At 34.2% G+C, this 14,917-nt stretch overlaps 1 protein-coding gene across 4 annotated transcripts in view; it reads left to right on the top strand.

The window, feature by feature from the left end:
• The window catches only part of HEPACAM2 (HEPACAM family member 2), a 32,950-nt gene that overhangs the window by 13,017 nt on the left and 5,016 nt on the right, over positions 1 to 14,917 (top strand). For 3 of the 4 annotated variants that reach the window (XM_039324083.1, XM_039324084.1, XM_039324081.1), the window contains 4 exons: positions 6,192 to 6,485; positions 14,227 to 14,343; positions 14,430 to 14,451; positions 14,566 to 14,615. In XM_039324083.1, coding sequence (XP_039180017.1) covers positions 6,192 to 6,485; positions 14,227 to 14,343; positions 14,430 to 14,451; positions 14,566 to 14,615 — 483 coding nt within the window. The remainder of the gene's footprint in view (positions 1 to 6,191; positions 6,486 to 14,226; positions 14,344 to 14,429; positions 14,452 to 14,565; positions 14,616 to 14,917) is intronic. The other variant, XM_039324082.1, reaches the window with a different exon arrangement.

The following is a 14,917-nucleotide window of genomic DNA, read 5'->3' as shown; positions in this document are numbered from 1 at the left end:
ACTTGTAATAACTTTTTAGCGACCCTTACTTTTTTCTTGCTTTCCTTCCTTTAGCCACTTTTCTAGTTATTAGTATTTATGTCTAGTGGAATCACGTCCGGGTTATAGCATTAAATTATAAATTTCAAGCTGTTATTCAACAATGACCATTTTCTGCCTTATAGCCATCTCTACAAACTGGTGCTTTCCAAATGTGTTGGGATTAATCTCTAGGGCAGTGGTTCTCAACCTGTGGGTCGGGCCCCATTTGGGGTCGAACGACCATTTCACAGGGGTTGCCAAACAAGGCTGTCCGCCATTTTTTTCCCCTTTTCTTTGGCCACACCCCTGGCACCCGGTGAGGTATAAGTGGTTGGGGGGTCACCACAACATGGGGAACTGTATTATGGGGTCGTGGCATTAGAAAGGTTGAGAACCACTGCTCTAGAGATTTTCATCTGTTGGTCATATTAGGAACTATGTGAGAATCTGCTTGAGGAAAGCTGTAGCAGCCTATAAAGAAAACAAAGCATATATAATGCCTCTACAATTGATAAAAATGTGACCAACCCCTTTTTCTGCTGCTGAGCTCTGATTGAACTGCAGACTCCAGCAACAACAATGGCAGCTAGCTAAAAGTTGCCATTTCAATGTCCCATGGAGTTTCAGAGTGACTAACATTAGAAGCATTGTAGGGAATTTCTCAATTAAGGTTCAAAACTTACTATTCTTGAGCAATTCAGTCTTGAGTAATTCACAACCACCAAAGAGGAAATGGTCTCCACCAAAATTGGCAAGCAAGCTACAATATATGAACAGTTAGCAAACCCCACATTCATTTGCACTGGTGATATTACCTAGTTGGGTAATGAAATGTCTGCAAGCAGCCAACTAGCTCAGAGACCGTCAGCTCCGTGAACTCCACTGTTCAATCCTGAGCTATAGATATTTTCCATTGAGTTCTATCTTATTCTAAGGTAATTGCGAAGCTGTCATTCTACTGTGAATTCAGGAAGGAAATAATGAATAAAAGTACAGGTAATCATCAACTTACAACCACAATTGAGCCCAAAATTTCTCTTGCTAAGTGAGTTTTGCTCCATTTTATAACTTTTCTTGTCACAGTTGTTAAATGAATCATTGCAGTTCTTAAGTTAGTAACAAGATTGTTAAATATGGTAATCTGGCTTCCCCTTTGACTTTGCTTGTCGGAAGTTCATAAAAAGTGATCACATGACCCCCAGGACATTGCAACCATAATAAATATGAGTCAATTGCCAAGCATCTGAATTTTGATCACATGACTATGAAGGTGCTGCAATGGTTGTGTGAAAAACTGTCATAAGTCACTTTTTTCAGTGACTTTTTTTCAGACCACTTAACTTCGAATGGTCACTAAATGAATTGTTGTAAGTTGAGGAATACCTGTATAACAAATCCATAAACAAATATATTTGAATATTATGGGAGTTAGGCAGCATAACCATCTTACCTACACTTGTCTTTTTACCTGTGGCAAGTAGTTGAGATGGAGGGAGAGTGTATAGTAGAGTATGAATTATTATTTAGCACTGGTAATGTTAAATATACTACCATAGATATAAATGTGAAAGTCAGACCATGGTGCACTTCCAGCACCTTGTAACACAGAACCACATACATAGATGTTTTCTTTTTTACATTGTACAGTCTTTTATTCAGGATACCTTGTTTTTTCAGATGTATTAGTATAATTGCTTGCAGAATTCCTAGTGTTCTTATTAGACTGGGAAGACTCAGTCAGCTCATTTCCTGCACAGTTTTGAACAATCACAAATTAAGAGAGCCAGTTTGTTCTAGTGATTCAGACAATCAGGCTAGAAAGTGGGAGATCATGAGTTCGAATCCCATTTTAGCCATAAAAGCCAGCTGGGTGACCTCGGGCCAGTTAGTCTCATTAATTCACCTCAAAAGGTTGTTATTGTTATAGGGAAAATAGGAGGAAGCTGCGTTGGACATGGTCACCACCTTGAATTATTTGTAAAAATAATAAAGGCAGGGAAAGGGAGGAAGAGGAAAGAAGGAAGGATAGAAAGAGAGAGAGAGAGAAAGGAAAGAAAGAAAGAAAGAAAGAAAGAAAGAAAGAAAGAAAGAAAGAAAGAAAGAAAGAAAGAAAGAAAGAAAGAAAGAAAGAGAAAGATTATTCCCTGAAAAGCTGCTTGAGTTGCCCCATCTAGTGACATGGCTAGAGCACTACACTACTGCTACAAACATGCACAAATAGAGGGCATTTTTCAATACAGTTGAAGAGTAATATTAAAAATCTAAGTAACATTAATACAGAATTTAATTCATGATAGCTGATTTTATGTATCATGTTTACCCTTTACTTACTAAACCATGATTCATTGAATAGACTTAGGGGCAGGCTGGGCTTATATAATGGTACTTAAGCTTATCCTCTGTCCCTAAGACGAACAAGAGAAAACTCATTGTGTAAGCTAGGCTTTCTTTCAAACAAGATTAATTAAACCATAATAAATTAATTTGTATGTATAATATTGCAGTGGTAAGTTTGTTTGATTTGTGTGCCCCCATCTCATCATGAGATGATTCTGGGTAGCTTACAAACATTAAAAACAGTAAACATTAAAAGGATAAAACAATAATTAACAATGATAATGATATAGTATGATATAATATAATGGATGGATTCCCAAAGAAACCCAAGCAAATGAATTTATGGCATGGGGGACTCTGTGGATTGATTCCTGTTAATATTTAAACAAATATTAAACAAAATATTGTTTCTTTTTACACAAGAGGATTTGCATGAAACTTCAAGAACTTATAAGCCATCAAGTCTCCCCCCCCCCCCAAATGACAGAGAAGCCCAATATCCACCATGACGTCCTCCATTAAATATTGCTTTCAAGTTACATAATTTAAAGTACACTTGTAAGTGGTATTTTAAAATTCTATCTACTGGCTGCCAATTTTCTCAATAACAACCAAGTAATGGCTCTACAAGCTACAAAGACCATATGCCATTGTTGCCTGGGGAATTAGAGTAATAATAAAGGTCACTCATGGTAAATACCATCTGTTCAAAAACAAGATGGATTACAGTTTCCTGGTGACAGATACAATTGCTTATGTTCCCCCTGAGAAGTAAATTGTTGCTAAGAAGTGATGATTTATTGTTTTACAAGTCATTTAGTAAATAGGTTTTACTGAGGTAAAAGGTCTTGGCTCAGAATGATATCAAAAAAGAAGTAGTGGCCTACTAGAAGCCTTTATTTAAAAATAGTCTTAACACCTCAAATGTATTTTATTTAAACACGTAAAAGATTATTTTGGAAAGAATTTCCCACGAGGACCATTCACATACCATTAACCCTCTAGTAACTTCCATCTTTTTGGAGACTTCACAGAGATACAAAGCTTGTTACCATGTAACATTTCTGCTGCATCAGCATAAAAATAGTTGGATGATTCCATAAGACAAAAGTCACTAATGGAAATCCTGCCGCACTCCATTTTTTATTTGTATAAAAATTGCAAAACTAGTTTAATAGATACCTAATTTATACTGAATTAGTGCAGAACAAAATGAGCAAGGTTGTGATCTTTTCAATTGTATCTTTTCTTCCAAAATCCCTTTTGTGTACTATTGTATTTAATCTGCACTACCACAAGTTCTTCAAGGCAATCAGGAAAGGGGGGGGGAATTAAGTACACGTTTGAGCAAGTTACTAGCTAATTTTACAAGCAGAATAGATAGTGATTCTATATTGCCTCAGGATCAGATCCAGAAAATGACATCCTTAGGGAGACATCAAGGCTCCAGTTCCTAAACAAAACCCACAACTGATAGAGGGCTCTAATATTTTGTGTCTCTACTCCAACCTAATTATTTTGACTGGCAATACATGTAGTGGCAAGTAAATGGATTTAATAACAATTTTATTGTAAAATGGTATCTCTGACCATGCACTGTCAGAGAGTATTATGGGAATTTACATTTGATTAAACTCAGCCTGCATAATTGGATCGCTATCAACACAACAAAATCCCAGTTTGTGCCAGAGTAGCCAACCATAGAACTAGAGCTTTGGGTTCCTTTAGGAAGAAATATGATAAAGTCTCAACTGCATTAAATTCCCACACAGTGCAGTGATCCCATATTCCAAAATAAATTTCCCAATATTATAGGAGGTATAGTGCAACCAATATCAAAAGACTATGTAGAATGCTTTAATGGAACACATATTATTCCAAGCCTCATATTTAGATACATAAACATGGTCCAAATACATTTGTGAAAGCCTGTGAACCTGGGCATCAGTATGTGAGCCACAAATACTGTCTTATCATGTTTTGTTTTATTGATGTAGAATTGCACCCCTTATCACAATGTGAAACTACAGTGATGGAAACCATAAAGTTACAATACTTCACAAGAGAATAAATATCCTTTTGTCATGACAGATGTTAGATATAAAGTAACCAAAAGATAATCCTGAGAAAAGGAAGCGGAAAGGTCCTCAGTGGCAATCAGAAGAGACTATAATTATGTATTGTTATCATATTTCTGTTGCAATCAAAGTTAAATCGTATCAAAAGCGCTTCAAATTTAGCCGTGAGCAAACTACACTATACTTGGTGCTCTTTAGCAGTGCCAGAGAGTTATTATAAAGAACAGAAATTGGGAAAAAACTAAAATGAAAAAAGGGGAAGAAGTTTTTTTTTTTAATGGCATAGTAGAGCAAATCCTACTCCACTTCTTCCTTCAAGCTGATCTTGTGACAATATCATTTACTGCATGCTGTTCTCAAATTAATGATTTTCAATATGTATTTATAGCACTTCCCCCATATTTGTACCAGTATTTATAAGCCTCGTTGCTTCCTGGTTTTTCTGGTTCTGCGTGTCCTTAATTCTGTGCTAAGCAATTACACGGTTTGTTTAGTTTTATGTTAGCACAGTGTATAAAACTAAATTTTGTAATTTGTAAATTGGAATTTGGGGCTTAGTATATTGTACACTACACTACTATACGATCTAAACAATTGTATTTTTAATGCATTTGATTTTTAAAAAGTGTAGTGTATCATGTGGACCCAATCTATAGCTTCTTGAGCAAACCTTAGTTAAAATAAACTCTGATTTATCACAAATGGAAATAATACAACATTAGTCAATCATTCTCTGGTTTCCTGAACATACATAAACTCATACATATGCTTGCTTTTTTTACTAGGTAATGGTTTTCACAAACATTAAATTATACTTGCTTATAGTTTTGTGAATTCAAACTGTGGTTTGTAAAATCTGAACATCTTACCCATCTGGCATCTTCTCTACATGCCAGAAGTACTACTCCTAAAATACTTTGTCAGACTTCTTGAGAATTCTAGAAATTGTGATCTCAACATAGAGAGAGAATATCATATTGAGGAAAGCTTATGTCAAAATCTTACATGAAATCCAGACAACTGAAGAAACCATGTTTAGCAAATCATGGCTTTTCCTATCCCATGGGCCCAAGCATAGCCTTCTATCAAGGTTCTAAGTGATCAGGTGAAGAATGCTTATGCAGAGGTGGACACGGTATTATCAAGAAACAAAGACTTATACCAAAAACAACCATAGGTTTCTAGGTTTAGTGGCTGAAACTGACATTAATTAAGCAAAAGAAGGGTATTTCTTGACTAGCAAAGAGGCTGTGATGCTAGAAGTACCTGCCAGGTAGTTAGTGGATTAAAAAGATCCCACCTCCACCTCATTGATATAATGGTTCCTAGCTTACCCAATTTTTGTTAATTTTAATGTTTAATGTTTTTATATTTTGTTTTTATGATGCTGTAAGCTGCCCACTGTTCTTTGAAAGTGAAATGGGTGGCTTATAAATTTAATGAATAAATGCTAACATCTCTGATAAGCCTGATGTAATAAAAATACTTATGCTAATTGCAAGAGAAAACACTGCATATGTCTTTCTCTTTCTGTATTTCAATAGTGTTCTGAATCTGAGTGTGTGGATTCCTTCATCCAACAGTGTAGTAATGGACAAGAAAAGACATTATTTGCAGGAGGCTGGGGATGGGTTAAAGTTAACCTTAGTAAGCAGTTAGTGGGAGTATGTTTGCAATGGATTAAGCAGAATATATGTAAGTCCCATCTGTTGAATCTGTTTTCTTTCTCTCTGTGTCACTGTGATGTTTATGAAGATGGACCCTATGGACTTACCATAAATAATGCCAAAGGCCAGAAAGTAGGGAAAGTGTTTATGCTTGATAAAGGTGATGCTGTTCAGCTGTACTGCTCAGCAGATTCCAATCCACCAAATATTTATTCATGGATCCTGAAGGCAAACAACTCCATACATCCAGTACAATATGGAGAATTTCTAGAAATTGCATCTGAGGAGGTGACACAGAGAACAGAATACATATGCACTGCTTATAACAACATGACTGAAACCCATGTTGAAACCCACATCCTGGTGATAGTAATACCAAAAGGTAAGAATGAATGAATGACAGGTATACAATAGATATAAGTTTACAGTATAGAGAATATCAATTTGGGAAAGGCTGCTCTATGAGATGTATTGCATCTGCAAAGGAACATTCTGATCCTAAATGATCCCTTATCCTTGGATGTGTTAAGACATTCTCCTAGGAATGGAAGCTAAACAACTTAACAAGCATTTCTTGCATGTCCCACATCTCATTATTATTTTATGCATTGCAGTATGGTTTCATATTGTTCTTTAACATCACACTATATAATGTAGTTATTTGATGATATTTGTGCCAGCATATCAAGATTTAAGATTTATCTATTTGTATTTCAGAAGTTCAAAATGGATCAACAATAATAAATCAACTGTATATTGCTTTATGATATATTATATTGAGTAGTTCAAAACCTACAAACCTCCATTGTTTGATCCAGACTGCTGTCAGTCTCAGTATTGCCAATAATTAAAATTGATAATTTCTAAATGGTCAGAGATTGCCTACCCTTTGTTTAGGCTCATCTAATGGAAGAAGACAACTGCATCTAAAAGAAAGAAATAGACTAGGTCCCTCCCAAAACAGCATTTGATTTCATTTTAAGTTATATTTATGAAATATAAATCATATGATTGCTTTTAACTATTTTTTAAATGATTGCAATTTTTAAAAATCTCTAATGGCCCCATCCAAGACTTTGGGGATTTGAAGGTAAGCCGAGGGCATCTACAGATTCTATTGTCTTTCCCCCTCCCCCTGCTCCTCACCCCAGGTTTAAATAGACCGAACAATCTTTCTTCCTTCTCCTTCTCTCAGTCTCTTCAGTAAACCTTGGTAGAATTGATTCATCATCTTATCCCAGTACTGTGGCATAAACATAGCTTGTTAACCATTTTTTAAGCAGGGTGTCCTCATTATCTTCGTCTGATTTCATACCATTGCAGAAGCAACCTTTAGTCTGTCTTAAGTTCTTTTGATAATAAAGTTCCAGTCCTGAAGTGTTTTGTTAATTAGCATGATGCCTTACAGTACATTTCCCAAGCTTATTTGTCTCCTGCACCACAAAATTCTGTGCCATTTATGAATAGTAGCTGCCTATTGTATAGAGGGATTTAGGGTAATAGTACATAAAAAAAATTCTTTCAAATATGTTAAAAGAACAACAGGTTAGAACTATATAGTGAAACCAATATTAGGCTGAACCAGACAGACAAACAGACAAATTGGTGTTTCAGAGTAAAAACAAAGTGACTAAAAATAGTTTGGCATTGGTAGAACATTTAGCATTTTTAAACAAAAATCTTTACCATTAGGCAGACTGACTTATCAGAAAAGGAAGCATATTGTTTGTTAGTTATTACATATGAAATGTTACTTTGCTATATGATTAGGAGATAGAACAGGGATCTTCAAACTTGGCCCTTTTATGACTTGTAGACTTCAACTGCCAGAATTCCTCAGCCAGGCATTCTGGGAGTTGAAGTCCACAAGTCATAAAAGGGCTAAGTTTGAAGACCCCTGAGATACAGGAACCAGTATTTTCTGTGGTATGAAGGACTCAGGAAAAAAAAATGGATCCTGGATTTAACTGGCAAGAGTGATCCTTGGTACTTTCCTTCTTTCTTTCAAGAAAACAACCAAGTTCAGAGAGCATCAAGGACCCCTCATTTCAACCCAGAGCTATAAATATTCTCCTTTATTCGCAAGCAAGGTCTTATAAGAGAAGCTGACTGTATTAAAAACTGCTACACTCCATACAGCATTCCCCCCCCTCCTTTTCAACATCTACATGGAACTGCTGAGAAATTAGTCCTAGTTTGATACACTCCATATCTTGTCCCTTTAAAAACAACTATCTCCGTTTACTTGTTCCTTCTCAATACAGAGAAAAAAAGTGAAATCAGCATCCCTTCTCTTTCTGAAGCGTTTTCTCCTCCAGACTGACACCTATTTATAAAGGGTAAGGGATCAGTAATTTTTTCCTTCATGCCATAAAGCAAGACGGGAAGTATTAAATAAAAATTTGTCAAGAGACATGAATTAAACACTTGTCTGGTGACACCTGAAGTGATAAATTATTATTTTTCTTTCTCATTCAAATAGATTAGCTGGGTTTGTTAATCTGGCATCTATACTAAATGTTTTTTCCTCTCAATTCTATTCAATTATTATGAAAATAATATCTCTAAACAAATTGCCTATTCATTTTGGAAGCTTCTGTAGAATTGTGAAAAGTTTCTGAACATGATTAGCAGAACCAAAACTGGAAGCACTGGACTTTATCTCTAGCACACAGATGCCTTATCAGTGAAATAAGCAAATTTGTGAAACCATGGTTACATCTTATCTTTTTCATATTTACATTTACTAAATTAGGGGATTAAATATATTTAACTAAAGATAGGCATTTTAGGAGACAAATATAATTTATCCTGGCACCAGGCAAAATGTTCACCATGAAGAAAATATATACATAAGAGGCACCACAAATTAACTTTTAGATATATAAACACACAAAAAAAATCAGTCGCTCTATTATGAACGCACTTTTACCATGTTGTTACCAGATATATCTATTCTTCTCCAGGAAAAACTAAATCCATCAGGGAGACAGTAGAATATGATTATTCATCAGCTACATCAGTATTGTTTTCTTTTCCTCTTTAAGCAATTTTATAGTATTTTGTTTTTTAAAAAATTGCTGTATCAACCTTAAACTAAACCTGCTAGGTTCATGGAAAAAGCCATGGTTTATTTAATAAGTGGCAAGGCTCATAACATTATGGTAGGCTATGATTCATAAATCACAATAGTAATGACCCAAGTGTGTGTAATATAGGAATAAGATACTGGATTAGAAAACCTGAGTTGGAAATTCCTTTCAGCCATGAAATCCACTGGATAATTTTAAGACAATTTAATTTAATGAACATACCTGCTTCATATATCATGCTAAAACCATGTTTTACTTAAATATAATTTATTAACAAGCTGGATGCATTGATATATTCCACTAAACAATGAACCACAATAGGCAGTTTGTGCAAAATGTAGCCAAAACCCAGCTGTAGTTCTCTAGCATGGATAAAGTAAAAGAGGTTGAAGAACTATAAATATTTCCTTGATTTCCTTGAAGAATATAAGTTACAGTTAATAAATAAAGCCAATTTTATGTAATTAGTAAATTATAGTTAATTATAGTTTAATATGCAGCGTGAACCAGCATCGGAACCAAATCAAGTATAATGCAATTTCATTGACCCATCCTAGTGATGTACTGAACTGTATCCAGTTCTGTACAGATACAATGATTGTATTGAATGATTTACATTCTGGTTTCTATTAATAAATTTGGTCTCTGAATTTTGCATAGAATGGAGACTGGTTTTAGCTTTTGCAGACACATTTACAACAACTGAGACATTTAAAAAAATGCTTTTGGGTGCAGCAAACAGTGTCATGGTTCCAACAGATAAAATTCTTCAAAAGAACTTTGAGGCATTATTTACCTTAAAGAATCTTTTATTCGAGAAACATAGTATCGGCACTACATAGTTGAAACCAAAAACTAAATTCCCCTCTCCTTGGTACAATGTGACAAAGCACAATTCCTTCCTCCAATTAACAGTCATAAATCACATTCCCCGATTAGCTTGAAGCACAGGCTTTCTCCCCAGCTCTCCAGCCCACCAAAATTTTAACAACCCAGGGCCCAATGACCTTGGGTTCCCATGGCTAAGTTATTGTTATGACTAGCTAGACTCTCATCCACCTTCCCCCTTCCAGCATCAACTAACTCTAAAAGCAATAGAGGAAAATGGCTGCATTTCCATCTGTTGTCAAAGCAAGAACATCCGATGTTAGCAGTGTTGACACTGAGCTGATGCTGGAACTCAGGTACATATATTAAAACCTCTGGTGAATTCTATTTTGCTCTTCCACACTTGATTTAAAATTTAATTTAAAATTACTATGGGGATATTCTAAAGTTTAAAATTGGTTAGAACTATCCTTCCTATTTCCTGCCATTTATCTCTAGTGATCAATGAAGTATTTGCAATTAGTTTATAATTATTGAAACATTTAGTTTGTCTCAAGGAGGGTATTAACTACTGTTGGTTTTTGTTTTTATTTTGTCCCTTCAAATGTGCAGCAGTAGAAATACATAATTTCATGTTTCATGTCTTGTTTCATGTCTCAACGCTTTAACGTTGCTAAGGGAATGATTTCTGCAAAAATCTAGACATCTATTGGTAGAAATCTCTGATTTCTTTGCTGCTAAAGAAAGCTGTAATATTTTGGGAGAATGCAGGAATGGTAGTTGCAGCAAATAAAAAAGGAGCTTCTATAGCAAGATGGTCTTTGCACATTCTTTAGTCTTAAAGGCTTCAGGATTTTGTTTACTTGTCTCATTTATCCAAGTTTGTAGACTTGTAGACATTGCTAGCATTTGAGCTTAATTCAGAGAAAGAGCAACAAGGATTTCAATTTCCTTTTTTGATGTAGGAACCTTTTTTTTTTTCTCTAGCTCCTTTTCCTGCTGTTCTATTTTTGTTCCTAGTTTTCTGTTTGCCTCTCAAATCTAAAAAGAGACTTCCTGCAAGAGGAGATGGCAGCTGTAAACTGTGACAAGACAATATGCATTCTGGTTGGAACTTACATTTTGATTTATGATGCTATATGGAATTGGCCAGGATGGCTTTCGGAACAAACCTAGTTATGTTGTCAGGAATAAAAGTAGATTTTATAAACAATGTCACAACATGTTGAATAAGCAACCCAACATATTCATACATTAATATTTTCAACCTAAAATCATCTCTAGCTGCTGTTTTCCTAAATAGTAGTCTACATCAATGTTTCTTAACCTTAGCAATTTTAAGATACATGGACTTCAATTCCCATAAATCTCCAGCCAACCAGGAATTTTTGTACTGACTTGAGATCAAAAATTCCGTTATTAGGAAGACACATACCCCTTATCAGAGAAAAAAGCAAACCACATATGTGATCAGACTTATGTATTAAGTCTTATGGAGGTCTTTTATCATATTCTTCATGTGTAATCCTTTCTCCAGATATCTTGCATTATTTTCTTCATGGTCAAGCTATGGTTGCCTACTTAGGCTTCATCTATTTTTTTTAATAATGTTCCAGTACTTGTTTTTCCATTGCTATAGATTTTAAAAGGATTTTTTTTTTATGTTCTCCAAGTTGTTAGAAGTAGGGATGAAGTGTGAGCATCCCCTAATGGCCACCTTCAAGCACAGCAAATGCTGTTAATGAGTGACACAATAAATCCCCGTTAACAATTTCATCTGCAAAAATGAGGACAAATAACTTTTTGAAAATAACAATTTCAAATACCTAAACAAGGTAGATAAAGTGTTTTTCCTGTTCAAGAAGAAGGAGCAATTACATATTTTTTTGCATGTATGTTCTTTGTCGCCTCAGTGAAAGGGTAGAACAGAATACATCATTTTTTTTTGAAACCCAGAGGTAAGTAGTCATTTAAGGCAATATTTAGTGTAAGGCAATTCTTAGATGAGAGATGGCTGTAGAAAGAAACCACATACAGTACATTTCTCTCATGTCTTGCTATTCCTGTACAGTACTCAAAATATTTTTATTGATTATTTTTATTGATTATTCTCTTTCATTGGTACTTTATTGATTGGTCAGTTGATCATTATTAAAAACAATGGGCATGAGTTGCAACAAAATAGAATAAAATAAAATAAGATGAAGAAAGAAGAGTTAAAATATAACAAAATAAAATAAATAGTGTTAAGATAAAATAGAATACAGAAACATAAGTACTAATATATAAATCAGTACTTGTTTAGGTGAATGAACCCAGCTTTACATTGCAACCAATGTGCTCCATAAAATGTATTCAGTTAGTTGAACGGTCTCGACTAAAAGCAGTTCAAACGATAACATGCATTTTTGCTTTGAAGGAATTTAGATGATAGAGACCCAGTGGGTAGTTCTATTAACTAGTGTCTATGAATCTTGAAACCTGGGTGGGACAATACTCCTTACTGTTTCTCCTTCCCAATCTCACAGAGAATATTCTGAAATTAGCTGTGTAAACTCTTTTATCAGAATGTCAAGAATAAGCAGAGGACCCTGATAATTATTTGGTGTTCCCTCTAGCCAATCAATTGCCATTTAGTCAAAACCACAATATCTTAGTAGAATCTAAGGTAGCAGAACATTATAAAATAGGGATAAAAATAAACATAAGCAGATAATAGGAGAGCAAGCTACTGGCCAAATATTGTTCTTTTTGCGCATTGCTTTTTTCTTAAAAGCTCTAATGATGATATGATATAATTGTTTGCAATCAAGCATTTTCCTCAAGAGTTGCAACCATAGCTATAAATATACTGAACAGATAGTCATTGTTTAACAACTGTCTTATATATAATCACTCACAGCTGATAATATTGAAAAAGTAACTTTACAACCAATTCTCTCATTATGATCTTTGCATGTTTGCAATGCAAAAGAAAGCTAAACTAAGATTATAAACACAATCTCAGTTTCACTTACTCTAGCAGCCATTTTGTTGAACAACTGAATTGTTGGTCCCAGTTGTATTCATTCAGCAAGGACTACCTATAGAGCCTCTTTATGTGTATCTAATTAGGAAGAGAATAAGAGAGCTTAGGATCCAAAAATAAAGATGGAGCAAAAGTTCAGGGCACCTTATTTATATAACAGCATTTTTTAATTCTAAAACTGATTTGAAATGGAACATGAGAATTAAAATTTGATTCTCAGATAATATTCTTTCTGAAATCGATTAGGGAGTTCTGAGTTTATTTATGGTGACATAAGAACAAATACTTGGAAAAATTGCCTGATTTAAATTCCATGAAATTCAAAGCAGGCAAATTACAAAATGGAAGGTTTATAATTTGAACTACGCAGCAACCAAACAGAAGAAATTCACTTCTGCTGCCCAAGATGGATGATGATGTGGGAACAAAGTAATGGAGTCCTAATGCTGTATTGATACAAATGCCAAGTGTAAATGAACTCTTAGTTATTATTTGTTTTTCCCAGAATCAATTAATTAAATATCCCATTATGCTTGCTTTTATGAGAATGAAAGAAAAATGAATGAGAGAGAAAGAGAGAGAGAGGAAGGGAGAGTGTTAAATGTTGGTTACATAAATGTTGAGAAATTGTGCTGTGATTGACCAAAGAATGGAATAAAGAAAATTGACTTAATATTTTATAACCATTACTAAAACCAAAATAGCATCTGTATTAGGTATCAGTTGTCCCCAAAATATTGTCCCTTCATGTGCATATTCACAAAATATGTGAATTTGTTTTCACCATTGTAATATAATAGGCACCCATTTGGGTTCGTATATTTGGAGAACAGCTCCATCAGTGGTTGGTATTGGTTATTTTTACTAAGGATAATAGAACATGTAATCCAGCTATATCTGAATGTCAACATTGGGAGAAGATGCCATAGAAGCACCTTTAATCTATACCTAATCTAAATGCAGGGATTTATTAATATTCTGGTTTGTCTGAGCAACAAGAGATACTAATTTTAGATGTTCTGGGATCACTTAAATCAAATCTAAGCAGTTTTGTATCTGATGTTCTGATTTTTAAAAAAAAATTAAATGAATTTATGAATGTTATACTATATGCCTATTCAGAATTATTTCACAATTAACTATCAAAGGTTAATTTCTGTCCTTCTCTGTTATAGGACTGGAGCAGAAATGGAAATATTTGTCACCTCTAGCAATAATAACTGGAATTTCATTATTTTTGATAGTATCAATATGTATTTTTGCAATATGGAAACGATTTCAGCCACATAAAGGTATGTTAAATGAAAACCTATTACCTTCAAAGTTTCTATAAATTATACTTTTAAAAAACAATTTTTATTTTCTTTCTTTTTTTCAGTAATACAGCAGAAATTGAACAGGTAGAAAACTAAATTATTCTTTTTATATGAACTCTACATAAACTTTTATTTTTTAAAAAAAAAATCTGCTATATACTAATACTACATGAAATTTAAAATATTTCCATGTTTTAGAAAAGGCCCCAGGACTAAAGCACGTTACCGAAAAGGACAAACTGTTTCAGGTAATATAAGCATAAAATAGAAACATATCCATCATAAACTAGAAAGAGAGATATATATATAAACAGGCAGACAGACAGACAGATAGATGATAGACAGTTAGATAGAATGGGCTGTTGACCACTCTGCAATATAAGTGCTAGGGATGCCTGTCAAGTGACAAATTTTCTTATCTTTGTCTTTTATGGAGAAGGGCAGATGCATTTACTTTGGAACAAAGGTCTGGGTTATAGCTTTTCATATTTTTTTAATTAAAAAAAAACCCTTTTGGGACCAGAAATATGCTTGGAATTATGCTGGAGAC

Source organism: Crotalus tigris, unplaced genomic scaffold (assembly GCF_016545835.1).
Source record: "Crotalus tigris isolate CLP2741 ecotype Arizona unplaced genomic scaffold, ASM1654583v1 scf7180000024292.1016931, whole genome shotgun sequence".
Classification (NCBI taxonomy): domain Eukaryota; kingdom Metazoa; phylum Chordata; class Lepidosauria; order Squamata; family Viperidae; genus Crotalus; species Crotalus tigris.
This window is presented reverse-complemented; position numbering and strand designations above follow the sequence as displayed.